The sequence below is a fragment of the Amphiprion ocellaris genome, chromosome 11, assembly GCF_022539595.1.
Source record: "Amphiprion ocellaris isolate individual 3 ecotype Okinawa chromosome 11, ASM2253959v1, whole genome shotgun sequence".
NCBI lineage: Eukaryota > Metazoa > Chordata > Actinopteri > Pomacentridae > Amphiprion > Amphiprion ocellaris.
The window spans coordinates 35174727-35190734 of record NC_072776.1 but is presented as its reverse complement, the minus strand read 5'-3'; the positions used below and the strand labels follow the sequence as shown (position 1 = coordinate 35190734).

At 38.5% G+C, this 16008-nt stretch overlaps 1 protein-coding gene across 5 annotated transcripts in view; it reads right to left on the bottom strand.

Moving 5' to 3' along the window:
* The window catches only part of LOC111584947 (ras-associated and pleckstrin homology domains-containing protein 1-like), a 194798-nt gene that overhangs the window by 30058 nt on the left and 148732 nt on the right, over nt 1-16008 (bottom strand). For all 5 annotated transcript variants that reach the window (XM_055015544.1, XM_055015546.1, XM_055015543.1 and 2 more), the window contains exons 3-8: nt 12017-12151; nt 11823-11931; nt 9714-9856; nt 8318-8533; nt 7194-7346; nt 6207-6371 (exon numbers count right to left, since the gene is read on the bottom strand). In XM_055015544.1, the coding sequence (XP_054871519.1) occupies nt 6207-6371; nt 7194-7346; nt 8318-8533; nt 9714-9856; nt 11823-11931; nt 12017-12151 (921 nt within the window). The remainder of the gene's footprint in view (nt 1-6206; nt 6372-7193; nt 7347-8317; nt 8534-9713; nt 9857-11822; nt 11932-12016; nt 12152-16008) is intronic.

The window sequence follows — 16008 nt, the reverse complement described above, 5'->3', positions numbered from 1 at the left end:
CCATAAACGTGTTTATTTCTGCTGCAAAGTTGGACATTTTAACATGGAGGTCTATGAGGGGTTTATTCACTTTTGGAGCCTCGAGTGGACGTTTGAGGAACTGCAGCTTTTGGTTCTTTACGTTGGCTTCTTTTTGAAAACAGAAGATTGTAAAGCTGTCAGTCATCAAAGCCACTGATGGTAAAAACTTCTAGAGGGAACATTAGCTTCAGTGCTAATGAGTGGACCTGTTTATCCTACAGATTTTCAGTACAGCCCCCTCCGATGGGCATGATTAATTCCCCTAATGCTGACCTGAGATCAGAGCAGTCGCTACTAATTTCATTTTCCAGGCTTTGACACCTGTCTGCTGCCCAGGATTAATACCGAGGCTGCTGTGGCTTCAGCAGATTATCAGCAGATTACATCCATCAGACTCATTAAAACAGGAACAATGATGATCCTCAGGAGTTTTACAGGGAGAATAACAGAGGAAACATCAGCACTGATTTATAGTGAAGCAGATGTTTCCCACAGCTGCAGACCAGCAGCAGCTTTTCTCCTTCCTGCTTCTTTGGTTTTATTTCATGTTTTAAGGTTTGGCTTGTGTTTCTGTTCAGTTCCTGCTCCAGGATGAATCTTTACTTCTTTATATCTGTTCTGTCCCAGAGTGAACTAAGAGGACAGACGAGGACGAAACCTTCCCTGGATCTCATCTGTTCTGACAGAGTAGTTTTATAAAAGACGAGGAAGAGCTTTTATCAGCTAAACCAGGGGTGTCCAACATGAGGCCCGCGAGCCAAAACCGGCCCTCCAGAGGCTCCAATCCGGTCCTCAAAGTGTAAAAATTCCAGAGAAGACATTAACTGCAGATTGTAAATTAGTAAAACTATAAATTTAAAACCATTTCTAGACCATGACAAGTTGTTTTGATCAGAAAGTTAAATTCTAGATTGTTCATTGTTCTTTTGTTTTTTGTGTCTCATTTTTGTAATATTTTGTCTTGTTTTTGTTGTTTTTTTGTCTGACTTTTGTGGTTTGTCTCGTTTTTTGTCATTTTGTTTCTCACTTTTGTCATTTTGTGTTTCCTTTTTGTCTCACTTGTGTTTATTTCATTGTTGTTTGTCTATTTTTTGTCGCTTGTAACTTTTTGTCTAATTTTTTGTCTCTTTTCTGCTTTATTTTGTGTCGTTGGCCTCAATGTTTGTTGTTTTGTGTGTCATTTTTGTAATATTTTGTTTTGTTTTTGTTGTTTTTGTCTTTTTTTGTCTGACTTTTGTCGTTTGTCTCATGTTTTTTGTCATTTTATTTCTCATTTTGCTCGTTTTGTGTTTCCTTTTTGTCTCGCTTGTCTTTATTTCTTTGTTGTTTTGTTTCTCACTTTTGTCATTTATCTTGTTTTTGTCGTTTGTTCATTTTTTGGTCGTTTTGTAACTTTTTTGTCAAATTTTTTGTCTCTTGTTTTGTGTCATTTGCCTATTTTTTGTCATTTTGGGTCTCTTTTTTGTAATATCTTGTCCTTGTTTTTGTTGTTTTTTTTGTCTGACTTTTGTCTCATGTCTTGGTCAGTTTGTTTCTTGTTTTTGTTATTTTGTGTTTTCTTTGTGTCTCGCTTGTGTTGCTTGTCTATTTTTTAGTCATTTTGTTTCTCACTTTTGTCATTTTTTGTCTCGTTTTCGTCGTTTGTCCGTTGTTTTGCTGCTTTGTTCCTTTTTTGTCTAGTTTTTTGTTTCATGTTGTTTGTCTCATTTTTGTGTCAGATTTTTGTAACATTTTGTCTCGTTTTTGTTGTTGTCTTTTCTTCTGTCTGACTTTTGTCGTTTTAATCACAAAGTAAAACGAGTTTGATCCCCTGAGCTGGTACAGCTTCTTGTCATGAAGCTTCTCTAAAGTCTAAAGACTGAGGGAATTCAACCCCAGACCTTGTTAGCAAACGAGCTGCAAACACAAACCGAGTTCAGCGAGAAGGAAAGTGGGTTACTGAGAATCTGACAGACGTAAAGAAGGAAGCGATGACGAGAGAAGGAGTGAATAAAATGAGAATAACAAGCAGGAGTGAGTCAGCAGATAGCTAGAGAAGAAGAAGAAAAGGTCACAGCGCTGAGAGAGGAAACAAAGAGGAGTTCTGTGTTGATGATCCCACAACTCATTAAATCTACAGTTTCTCTCCTTCACACTCGCTCTGATTAAAAATAACCACATTTCTGTTCAATCCCCGCTGAACTCTGCTGGTCGTCCGCCGGAGGAATAAAGTCAGACGTGAGCTCTTCTAATCAGAGAGAAGAAAAGGACGATTCAGAGTTTTAGACACCAAATCTAGGGTTTTTAAAATAATGCAGCAGCACAGAGACCAGACGGTTAAAGGTCAGAGAATGAAGGTTTAAGAAGAAAACAGATTCAACATCTCTGATCAGACATTACAGACTTGATCTACATCATATTAGTCAGTTAATGAAGCAGGGAAAACACTTATTCTATTTATTTACGTGAGAGGACGGCTACTTTTCTCTGGTAAATATGAACCTACCAGCAGACGGATAACTTTGCTTATCTGTTAGCAGCAACATCTGCAGGTTGAATTCTGCAGAAACCACGAAATGACAGAAAATTCTTCTCTTTAATTTGATCTAATTCTGGTGCGGACTGATCCAACATGCTAGTTAGAGGTTTGTATTGTTTTGTGTTCTTATGTGTATCTAGACCAGGGGTGTCCAACATGCGGCCCATGGCCCAAAAGTGGTCCTCCTGAGGGTCCAATCCGGTCCTCAAAGTGTAAAAATTCCAGAGAAGACATTAACTGCAGATTGTAAACTAGTAAAACTATAAATTTAAAATAATTTCTAGACCATGACAAGTTGTTTTGATCAGAAAGTAAAATACTAGATTGTTCTTTTGTCACTTTAGGTCTCCTTTTTGTAATATTTTGTCCTGTTTTTGTTGGTTTTTGTCTGACTTTTGGGGTCTGTCTCATGTTTTTGTCGTTTTGTTTCTTGTTTTTTGTCTCATCTGTGTCATTTGTCCATTTTTTGGTCACTTTGTAACTGTTTTGTCTAATTTTCTTGTGTCTTTTTTGGGTTTTTTTGTGTCGTTTCTCTCATTTTTTGTCATTTTGTCTCATTTTTGTAACATTTTGTCTTGCGTTTGATGTTTTTTGTCGTTTTTTGTCTTACTATTGTGGTTTTGATCCTCCAGTAAATCCTCTCTGGTTCAGTTCCAGGTGACTAAATGTTGTGTTCCTTTGTCAACACTCTGATCTGGAAGTTGTAATGTGGAAACGATAAACTGAGGCTGAATGTTGATGAAACTAAACTTATTTATTTTCTTCAGAAATTTCAGGTTGTTCATGATGTTTTGTAAAAAGATAATTCCTTAAATGTGATCTTCAGAATGTTCTTTTCTGCACTAAAACAAAGTGAAAAATGTAGAGTGTTTGTTGTCGGTTATTATGCTGAGATTTTACTGGTCCGGTTCACTTGAGATCAAACTCGGCTGAATGTGGAACCTGAACTAAAATGAGTTTGAGACCCCTGATGTAGATTTTTAGTAAAACGATGGTCGTGTGGACAGATTTTATTGTCTTTTATCCCAAGAGGGACAATATCCGCCTATAAATCTCCATGTTAGTGTGAACGAGGCTTTAAACCCACAGTTAGAATCTAAATGTGGACCTCCAGAACCTTTAATCTTCGTCCTCTCTGCAGCAGCTCTGATCTTAGACGTGGTCGGTCGAGTCTTGGCCGAAGGGAAAAGCCGGCGGTAATCGTTTGTGTGCGTTTGTGTGCGTTTGTGTGTTTGACCTAAATATCATTTTTAATCTGCGGTCATCAGGAGGGAACTAATGCTTTCTATAAAAGGGTTTCTAGTGATTGAAGCAAACACACACTGGTGAGATTACTAATGATGGGACGGAATATGAAGCGTAGATTACTGGAGATGACGGATCTGTGAGAGACGCAGCGCAGATCTGCTTTTATACACTCCTGAACAAGAATACTGGAGCGTATAGGGAGATAGAGGATCAGGAAATCACACCAGCAGCTTCTTATTCTGAATGCAGGATTATCTAAACCTCCTGATCTGTGTCTGTCTGCAGAGTTCACTTTGTCAGGAAATATGAGTAATAAGTAAATAATTCAGCAGATACATAATGAATGGCATTCTGTCTGGCGTCCTGCAGCCTGGAGTAAAAGCCTCCTCACTCTGCAGCACTGCGACTGTACGATGTTTCTGTTTCAATTATTCAACCTTTATTTCCCACACAAATGTTAGTAGTGCTCCAGTTCACTCCAGCAGAGTAAAAAACCTTAAACGCCTCATCACAGTTCCTATCAGGATAAATGTCCGGAAGCAGCACGACAGTTTGGAATCGGCTGAACTGATTCGGCTCCTCTGATGCTTCTGGCTGAAAACTAGACGTCGTGCTCAGCTTCTACTGTTCTGGCAGCTCAAATACTATTTTCACGGAACTCTTTCCATTGTTTCTGACTCTTATACGTCTGGAAAATCTGCAACACTTATGTTCTGTGGCTTCATGTTTCACAAAGAACAAAACAAAAATCAAGCGCTTAAGCTGCAGTTCCTCAAATGTCCACTTGAGGCTCCAAAAGTGACTCAATCCTCTACAGACCTCCATGTTAAAATGTCCAACTTTGCAGCAGAAATAAACACATTTACAGCCTGAAACAACAAATGTTTTTATACTTTTAGCTGGTTTCCTTGCTCGTGGCGACTGTAGTGGAGGTACATCTTTATAGAACTTACCAGTTTAAAGTGAATTAAAGCTGAAAGTTCTGCAGAATGGACGCCTTCATAGACAATTCATGGCTTCTGCTCCACTAAATCTCCAAGTAGCAAAAGCTGCAGTTCCTCAAACGTCCACTCGAGGCTCCAAAAGTGAGTAAACCCCTCATAGACCTCCATGATAAAATGTCAGACTTTACAGCAGAAATAAACACATCTACAGCCTGAAACAACAAACGTTTTTATCCTTTTAGATTTCCTCGTTCATGGCGACTATCCAGGTTGTGAATTCTTCTAGAACTCACCAGTTTAAACTGTATTAAAGCCTAAAGTTTTGCAAAATAAATGCCTTTGTAGGACAGTTCATGGCTTCAGCTCCACTATACTAAAGCTGCAGTTCCTCAAACGTCCACTTGAGGCTCCAAAAGTGAGTAAACCCCTCATAGACCTCCATGAGAAAATGTTCGACTTTACAGCAGAAATAAATGTGTTTACAGCCTGATGGCAAAAATAAAACTGCTCTCTGTAGCTGATTTCCTTGTTCATGACGACTGGACAGGAGGTGACTTTCTATAAAACTAATTGGTTTAAACTGTATTAAGGTTTAAAACTCTGCATATTTAAGAACATAGTTCATGATACTTGCTAGTATTTTGGATCAGTGGATAGTTTGGAGGAATCGAGGTGTGAAGATGGAGACAAGCAGAGCATAAAATAGTCCAAAAATATTACGTCTTTTGTCTTTTTCTGAAAAGGTTTCATCAACAGGTGAAGGACAGATGTGAAGAAGAATTCACAAGGAACAGAAAAGTTCATATTTTAAATATACATTTTACAATGTTATGGTTTTAGCATTCATACTTACTGACTATAATCAACTTATTTGGTGCTTTAAGGCTGATATTATCTCGCTAATCTCATGTGTTCAGCTGTGTTGGTGTTTATTTGTCTGTAAATCTGCAGCCCTTGAAGAAAAACTTTGACTAACATGTTTAAAGAATCTGACGGTTGTAATCATGTGGACGATGTGTGGCTTTAAAGGAACTGTTGGATGATTTTATCTCCTTTCATTCATTGCAGTTGGACTATTCATGCTAAAGGAGATCAGAAACGAAGCATCGGAGCTTCTTTATTTAGTATTTAGAGAATTTAAGCAGCTCTGAACTTCAGCGGACGTTAAATTCAAGGTTTGAAGAGGTTTCAGTCAGAACAATGTAAATATTTTAATATCTGTTTTGTTGATTGGAGGATTATTTAGCCAGAAAAACAGGAAAATGCAGCGATTTCTGTCAAATAAGGAAACTACGAGGACTAATTAATCTTATTGTTGTTCATAATCACCTCCAGAGTCTCATTCTGAGCAAGAGTAACTGTGATTTTCAACATCTTTGAGCTGAAACATCCTGTATTTTATATGAACTCCGTCTCCATGTTGATCACAGGTAAACCTTTAAGGATTATTTCATTTTGTTGCTTCCAGGTCATACCTCGGTGTTGTGGTGACTCTGACCGGCTCCCTCGGCTGGAGGCTGCTGACCGTCGGACTCGGACCGGAGGACGGAGTCCAGAGAGTCCATGGAGGAGGCCGAGTTCACCGAGACTCCGGAGGCCGAGGTGACGGAGGAGCGAGACGATTGGACGATGGAGCGCACCTGAAGGGACCAATCAGGAGACAGATAAAACCAGCTGAACGAAGCTCCAAATACAGACTGACCTGAGATCAGCTCACCTCACAAATAAAAGGAAAACCAAACACACTGGAAAAAAAAAAAGTCGCACTCTAACATTTGGTTGGAGTTTTAGCTCTGAAAACGGAACCTTTTTAATAAGCTTCTGTAACGTCACAGCATTTATTTCTGTTCAGACATGGATTCATTTTCTACTTCTTCTATTGATGATGGGAGAATCAAAGTCTTCTCCAGAACATCCCAAAGAGAACTTCAAACCCGGACTTTCAGAAGGAGGAAGCAGAGTTTCTGAATCTCTCTGGAGATCTTTAAGATCCAGAACAAGCAGCTTCATAAAACTCTAAAATATGGACTTTTAAAGTTTATTCTTGTGGCTCAGTGAGGAAACTTTTATCTTTTTTATTCCGTTTCATTTTAAGTTAAGTTTATTCATGATTTCCTTCTTTAACTTCAGTGTCTGAATAACTTCACCACCTTTAAGCTTTTATCTATTTTTCAAAACCAACCAGACTAAATCTTCTTTATTGCTATAATAAGACTCACTATGAAATGTTCATATTTCTACATGTGTTTAACTGTAAGATGCTGCAGTAGAGGTGTGTTTTTATGAACGTTTAGGGGAGATTATCTGGAATCTGGACTTAGTGTCTGATAGAACTATTAGTTTTATCATCAGTCTGAACTGAAGTCGGCTTTATTCAACATCTGAATGCGTTTTTAGCATTTATAGACCAACTTTAAACACATTATTATTCCTAAACTAGTAAATTAGCCTCCTGAATGTACCTCGTGTTCGCTGACCGTCCCGACTGATCCGGTCCGTCGGTGTTGGCGCTGAGAGGCTCCGGGTCGACGCATGGTGGCCGACGTGTAGGAGGAGGCGGAGCTTAGAGAGTGAGAGGAAGTCTGACGGGCGGCTTCGTCCATACTGAGGGACGCCTGGAGAGGAAAGATTCAGAACAGGTTTAACCATGAGGCTGCTTCAATACAGCCACAGGTTTACGTCAGAAGTCCGTTCCTACTGATCTACGTAAGTCGAAACTCTGGTGAAAATGTAAACAAAGCCGTTCCCTGCATCATGATATCGATCAGTTCTCCATAAAGTCCTGAATACCAACGACTTTCATGCATGTATGAATCATTTTACCAGAAGATAACAGATTATTGTAACGGACTGATGTTGATGTTGAGGTTTCAGTGTTTATTGTTCAGTTCCAGATTTACTTAATGTCAGTGAACGTGTCATGTTTAGTAAGCTCACCTCCATTTTGTGTCTCATTTTTGTCATTTTGAGTCTTGTTTTTGTTGTTTTGTGTTTCATTTTTGTAATATTTTGTCTTGTTTTTGGCTTTTGTTGTGGTTTTGATCCTCCAGTAAATCCTCTCTGGTTCAGTTCCAGGTGACTAAATGTTGTGTTCTTTTGTCGACACTGTGATCTGGAAGTTGTAACGTGGAAATGATAAACTGAGGCTGAATGTTGCTGAAACTGAACTTATTTTTCTTCAGAAATTTCAGGTTGTTCATGATGTTTTGGAAAATAGATAATTAATTCAATGTGATCATTTTCACTTTTCTACACTAAACCCAAGGAACCATTAGGAGTTGTGGTTATTTATAGGTTATTCTGCTGTGGTTTTACTGGTTTTACTGGTCCGGTCCACTGGAGAGCAGACTGGACTGGATGTGGTCCTGAACTAAAATGAGTTTGACTCTCCTGCTTTAGACAAACTGTGGATCAGTTTCCTCCTCTGATGAGCTGTAGATCGACTGTCAGCCTCCATCGTCCTTCATCTTCTGCTCTGCAGCTTCACAGACTAAACTTCTCGCTCTAGAAGTCTGATAGGACCTGATCTAACCCTAGATGTGGTGTTTCCTCTGAGCTTTCCAGGTTTCTATCGTCTGTTCCTGACCTTCTCCAGCTGAGCCGTGATGTCGTCCAGGCTGAAGTTGGAGGCCAGAGCTGGTCTTCCATGATGTCCGGTTGGAGCTCTGATGGTTCCAGCTGGTGAAGCTCTGGTGCTGCTGCTGCTGCTACTCGCTCCACTGCTGCCACCACCGACGCTGTTACTACCGCCCCCTGCTGGCTGCTGCCGGCTGCTGCGACCTGCTGGAGGCTTCTGACGGACCTGCAGACACCAGAGGGATTCAGAAAGAAGAGCTTCAGGTGTGGTTCTAAGAACAGCTCAGCAGATATTAAACTAAACCTTCATTGTGTCTTTAATGGAGCGGCTCCTGAACACCAGACGTTCAGTTATTTCAGCTCCAGTGATTCATCTTCCTCATGTTTTCACATAAAATGGAAGAAAACATTGGAGTAGATTTTAATCTCGGTCCAAACTGTCCTGTCTGTAATTTGTAAAGTAAAAATTTCTCCAGAAGTTACCAAACATGTTTTAGTCCTGTGTGAATCAGCGTCTCTCTGAGTCAGAGTTTTATTTTGTTTTATTTTGAGAGTTTTTGTTGTTTCTTTTACATCTTTGCTGCTCAGGAATCAATTACGCTGCTTTCACAAATTATAAAAAAAGAAAAGAAAGAGCTGAAAACAGATAAAGTTTCAGAAAAATGTGCAATTCCAAGAATCCTCGTCCTCGTTTACTGTAAATATTAAACTAAACTCTCACGCTGCCTTTAACCCTCCTGTTGTCCTCATTTACAGACACCAAAAAATATTGTTTCCTTGTCTGACAAAAATCCAAAAATTCTCCAAAAAAAATCCCCCAAATTTCTGGAAATTTGCAAAATTTTCAGGAAGAAAATTCCAATAATTCTTTAAAAGTTTCCCTTAAAAAAATTTAAATATTTAGCAAGAAAATTCTTGTAAATATTTTCAAAAAATGAGTAAAAATCTTCCAAAATATCCTAAAAATATCTAAAGTGATTCCATATATATCAGTAAAACTTCTAATATTTTCTTAGGAACATTCACAAAAAATCAACCAAAATCCAGTGAAATTCACTGGATTTTGGTTGATTTTTATGTGAATGTTCTTAAAGAAACATTTTTAACATTTCTTTTTTCCCACCGAAAAATGTTCAAAGATTTCCCAAAAATGTTGAAAATGTGGACATCAGAAGTTTGACTGTGAAAAAAATATTTTTCCCACATTTTCAAATTTTAAAACGGGTCAATTTTGTGACTAACCCTAACCCTACTCTAACTCTAACCCTAACCCTGGCTAACCCTGGCTAACCCTGGCTAACCCTGGCTAACCCTGGCAAACCCTGGCTAACCCTGGCTAACCCTGGCTAACCCTGGCTAACCCTAACCCTACTCTAACTCTAACCCGGGCTAACCCTTCCTCTAACCTTGGTGTCGGTCAGACCGAGCCGGGCCAGGCCGCTGCTGCTGCTGTTGGGTTTGGTGTTGATGGTGCTGAGCTCCTGTTCGATGGAGCAGAGGTCGGCCATCAGAGCGTCCAGGTCCACGTTGTCCCCCTGGTTCAGAGCCTCTGGAGACGGATAGAAGACAGCTCTATAAGTCACCATTAATCACTCGGTTTCCCACAATGCACCAGGAACAGCAGCAGTACGTCCCATCATGCACTGCGTCGAAGGAGGAGAATGACAGACGAGAAAACTGGAGGTTTTTATACTAATTCCTGATGGGATTTATAGAGTTTAGGAGGATTTTCTAGCGTTTATCACACTATGATGTGTTTGATAGTATTGAGACATATTTTGTAGTATTATCCCTCCTGTTGTCTTCATTTACGAGCACCAAAAAAATTGTTTCCTCGTCTGAAAAATATCCAAAAATTCAGAAAAAAAATTCCTCAAATTTATGAGAATTTGCAAAAACCTTCAGGAAGAAAATTCCAATAATTTTTTAAAGGTTTTATTTTTAAAAAAATCCCCCAAATTTGGAAAGAAAATTCTTGTAAATATTTTCAAAAAATGAGTAAAAATCTTCCAAAACCCCCCTAAAATATCTAAAGTGATTCCATATATTTCAGTAAAACTTTTAATATTTTCTTTAAGAACATTCACAAAAAAATCAACCAAAATCCAGCAAATTTCGCTGGATTTTGGTTGATTTTTATGTGAATGTTCTTAAGAAACATTTTTAACATTTCTTTTTTTCCACGAAAAAATGTTCAAAGATTTCCCAAAAATGTTGAAAATGTGGACATCAGAAGTTTCACTGTGAAAATATATATTTTTTTCCACAAATTTTAAAACGGGTCAGTTTGACCTGCAGGACAACAGCAGGGTTAGACTTATTTTATGGTGTTAAGAAGTATTTTATAGTGTTTAAAGGTATTTCATAGGATTTAGTGACAACAGTTGGAGATAAATCCATGAATTATGGAACAAAGTTATAAAATAAAAATCAGAATTAGTATTAATATATTTACTGGAAACAGCGACGCATCACAAGGCCAACTAAATTATTGTATTCATTAAGTTAACTTAATGCTAAATAAACAAAGTTGGACTGGATTAGGTTCTTATCTATTAATTTTAGATACTAGGCTCAGAACAACATGAATTAATCCCAGGATTTGTCGGTTTATTTCCACTGATCTGATCGTTTTACCTGAACTACAGCAGATTTAATTAAAGTCTGACAGTTTACTGAGGTAGTGGTTATAGATGGAGGACTTTAGTTTTATTAATGATTCTAACTGTTGATGTTGTAGATGGAGGATTTTAGTTTTATTAATGATTCTAACTGTTGATGTTGTAGATGGAGGATTTTAGTTTTATTAATGATTCTAACTGTTGATGTTGTAGATGGAGGATTTTAGTTTTATTTATGATTCTAACCGTTGATGTTGTAGATGGAGGATTTTAGTTTTATTAATGATTCTAACTGTTGATGTTGTAGATGGAGGATTTTAGTTTTATTAATGATTCTAACTGTTGATGTTGTAGATGGAGGATTTTAGTTTTATTAATGATTCTAACTGTTGATGTTGTAGATGGAGGATTTTAGTTTTATTAATGATTCTAACTGTTGATGTTGTAGATGGAGGATTTTAGTTTTATTTATGATTCTAACCGTTGATGTTGTAGATGGAGGATTTTAGTTTTATTAATGATTCTAACTGTTGATGTTGTAGATGGAGGATTTTAGTTTTATTTATGATTCTAACCGTTGATGTTGTAGATGGAGGACTTTAGTTTTATTTATGATTCTAACCGTTTATGTTGTAGATGGAGGATTTTAGTTTTATTAATGATTCTAACTGTTGATGTTGTAGATGGAGGATTTTAGTTTATGTTTCTAACCGTTGATGTTGTAGATGGAGGATTTTAGTTTTATTTATGATTCTAACCGTTGATGTTGTAGATGGAGGATTTTAGTTTTATTAATGATTCTAACTGTTGATGTTGTAGATGGAGGATTTTAGTTTTATTAATGATTCTAACTGTTGATGTTGTAGATGGAGGATTTTAGTTTATGTTTCTAACCGTTGATGTTGTAGATGGAGAACCTGTAGGAGAAGTTGGCCATGTTGGTCTCCTGTCTGAGAGGAGCTTTCTGCTGAGGAGGAGGTTCAGGACGACCGTCGTCCAGACTCTGGATGGAAGAAGAACCAGCAGAAAGCTCAGGTTTAACGGGAACTTAAGGCATGATGATGTAACTTCCTGTCTCCTGAGCTCACCTGAGTCAGTTTGTCCAGCTCCCCCAGCCAGGCTCCAAACATCTTGTCCAGGTCCTGGTCCTCCTTATCGCTGTCCTCCTCCTCCTCCTCCTCCTCCTCCCGGACCTCCACCTCCTCATCAGACACCTGATCCATCTGAGGAGGAAAGAAGAAGAAAGGTTCATGAACTGGCTACAGGTTGGTCTGCAGCTCCACCTGGTGGCTGAAGGTCTGAACTACACCGCAGCTGTTTACAAGTTTAAAAGCTGCGACACAAATGATTAAATTCAAGCCGTTAAAACATGATAAACGGACAGAATCACAGAGACACATTTAGTAATTTAGCATTCATTTAAACCTGAAAGGTTTTGAAGGAGCCTGGATCCTTTTTAATGGCATCAAGTCAAACTACAAAAGTAAAGATAAAAATTAAAAAGAGAAACGAGACAGAAAAGGCATCAAAATGGACTATTTAGATGATTTGTTAGACTAAATAATTAAAATCTAAGTTAAAACATGCACATCCTGCAGATATTTCTACTACTTTTTATTAATTCCTTGGGCTTTCTACTTTTGCTGTATATTTGATTTGGTTTCAAAATCTTTTAATAATTCTTTAAAAATCTTCTAGAGATTCTTTAATATCCGTAAAACTTTCTACTTCTACTCTTCTGCTGCTTTATTCTTCTTCTTCACTACATTTATTTACTGAGTTATTTTGAAGGTTCTTTTTAATAATACAAAATAGAAAAAACTAAAAAATCTGCTGTATTATCATTATTACATCACAGATCTCCAGCAGTAAATAAAATCATTCCATTTTTCTTTTCCAGCTGCAGCGTTTGCAACATGAAAGCATCAATAAATATAAACTTATAATTGAATAAACACACAAATAGACCATTCTGCTCAACAACTACTGTGAATGTTGGTATTTAAACGCAGGATGATTATTTGTAAGAGTATTTCTAACCTGTAGTATTGTTATTTTTACTTCTTAGTACTTTGTAAAGAGTAAATGTGTATTTTAATGCAGTAAACACTGAATATTCAGACTCTTATTGGTCTCCTTTGTGTTTTTAATGAGTAAAAACCAACAGAAACACATTCAGAACCACAGTTGCACACAGACTATAGAAGCTGGAGCTGCTTTCTGAGCCTTTAGCTGCAGTTTGTTCTAAAAATACTGATCAGAAACACGATTTACAACAACAGAAGCTGCAGAGTGCGCCAGGGGAAAGGTTCCAGATCAGTCCATCAAAAACATCCTGTCTGATTTACGACCACAACAAGCTGCTTCTCTAACAACAGCTGCTGGATTCTTCTGACAACCAAATGATTTTTCCTCTATTTACGAGCTCAGCGAAGTAAAAACGAGGAGCTGGAACCAAACGGAGATCCATCAGCGAAGAAAAAGATCCATTAAAAACAAACACCTCATTTACTCAGCAGACGTCTGACGTGTTTGGAGTAAAGACGTTCCGTGTTTCTGTCACGTGCAGAAGCAACAAGTCACATGACCGAGTGATGTCATCAACATCAGGATCAGATTCCAGATGTTTCTGTCACATCTGGGGTTTTGCAGAAGGAACGCAAACTGGAGCAGAAATCAAACTTCAGCAGGAGGTTTTTCATGGCAGGAACTGAAGGTGGCGCCAACGTTTAAAGGAGCGACGTCCTGATTGGACCATTCAGCCGGATCTAACCGATAATTAACCAATCAGTGACGGACAGTAGCTACAGGACAGAAATACAGCTTATGTAGGAAATAGAACTATGTAGTGAGAACTAATCGATCCTGTTGAGAACCTAAAACCAAGAAGCAGAAGACGCCCAGGAATCTGAATAACCCAGTATGCCGATGACTCTGCACTAATGTCTGACAGCAGATCTGGAGCTTCTACATGATCTAGCATTAGCATGCATTAGCATGGAGACTAACTCATCCTACAGTGTTAAGAAAGCTCATGAATTACAGAACAAAACATGCATCTCGATCAGGAATGTTGTGATCTGACTTTTGGTACAGACTCATCGTACAGTTTTTACTAAATTCGTGAAAAACTGCATTAAAAATCCCCATTGAAATGATTGGAAAGTCGGCTGGATAACATCTGAAACCATCTATGGAACTCTGTAGCTCTGGAAGACTGAATGGGAGAAACAAATTATTCATCTAAATCCGTGTTTTGAGATCTTTTACGGTCTCTAACGTTTTACGTAAAGTTTCATGGTTTGTTTTTGGAGATCCAGAATTTTCCTTCAGTAGGGTTTGAGAAAAATGCCGGCTTTTAAAAAATAAAATGTACTTTTACAAATCATACATTATGTATAATAATAGCAGGATTTATCAACCTAAAAAAGATGCTAAAGACACTCCAAATGTCTTCAGAGATGTTCCAGTTGGACTTGTTGTCCTCTCTGACTTTAACCAGTTAGTGTTGAGACAAACGCTGGTCAATCAGAAGCTCCAACTCTGGAGGAAGAACTTTCTCTCCTGAAAACAGGCCTGGAAGTCGTTCTACAGGGACGGTTCTTAGTGTTGCACAAGGTTCAGGATGTGCTAAAATCTAGAAGATCCAACCTTCATGTGGAGGAACATCGTGGTGACCAGAGGAGGTTCTGCAGCGACCATCAGGAGCAGAAACAGCAGCTTAACAGTGGAAACTGCAGTCTGTTTTATTCAACATTCATGAGGCTGTGCAGCACGAATTAAACCTTCAGAGTCGGACGCTCAATGCTGAGTTCTACCGTAACATCCTGAAGAATCTGAGGAGAACATTCAGAGAAATCCACCCGAACCGTGGCCTGATTGCATTTAAGTTCTCCAACAGCTCAGTGATCATTCTCCAGTTTCAGAGCCACAAACAACTCATTCTCTCACCACCCATCTTATACGCTACACTGATCCCCTACAACTGCTTTTTTCTCCCTAAAATTCAATGTAAGTTGAAGTATGAACATGAAGAGACTTCCATGTAGCTGTAGACCTGCTGCAGGAGCTCTGGGAGCAGAGCTTCACTGCATGAGGAGACTACTTTAGAGAGGATGGAAGACAATGAAAATCACCTACAGTTTTAGAATTTTATAGGCACAGACATGTATGCATGTTTTTATCTAGCTAGAGTTAGCAGATGGCTAGTTTAGCTTAGCATACACGACAAACAGGCAAAGTCTCATTAACACGCTGGAATTAGTTTAATCAGTCAAATGAAACACAAGTTAGAGTAATTTTGCTGTTTTTAGTCAAAGCTGTGACCTACTTGAGCTGTTCAGCCTCACGGTGTTATTATGGATTAAACTAATTAAATATGACGAGTTAATTAGCCAGCTGGAGGCTAATTCTGTTATCATTGGACAGAACCAGTTTTCACATTACTTGTGATGCTAAGCTAAGCTAAGCTAAGGGGCTGTCGTCTCGGACATGAGAGTAAATCTCATCAGTTTGTCATTTTAGACTCTTTGAACATCAAAATATGCCTTCTGTCTGACTGTAAAAGAACATTTTAATGATTTATCTGATCAGTAATTAACTCTTTATCATTAAAACCTCATTAGCCTGAGAGAAAAACTGATTCTCCGGATATCAGCCAGCCCAAACATTTCTACTGATGTGGTTTAACTTGTTAATTTCTAGTCTTCTTTACTTCCTGATCAATAATCTCCTCGTTTAGTCCCAGAGTGTCTCTCCTCCACCGAGACGACCCACAGATCAGGATCTATTCCTGGGTAGCTGCTCAGCTGTCACCCCCCTCTGGGGACCAGGAGCTAGCCAACACACACACACACACAGTAACACACACACAGAGTAACACACACACACACACACACACACACACACACACACACACACACACTGAAAAACACACCACAAACACACACACCGTGAGGAGCGGCGCTACAATTAGATCCCTGTGGTTCGCAAAGTCTGTCATTTAGACTGGAGGGTGTGTGTTACTGTGTGTGTGTGTGTGTGTGTGTGTGTGTGTGTGTGTGTGTGACTCTGTGTGTGT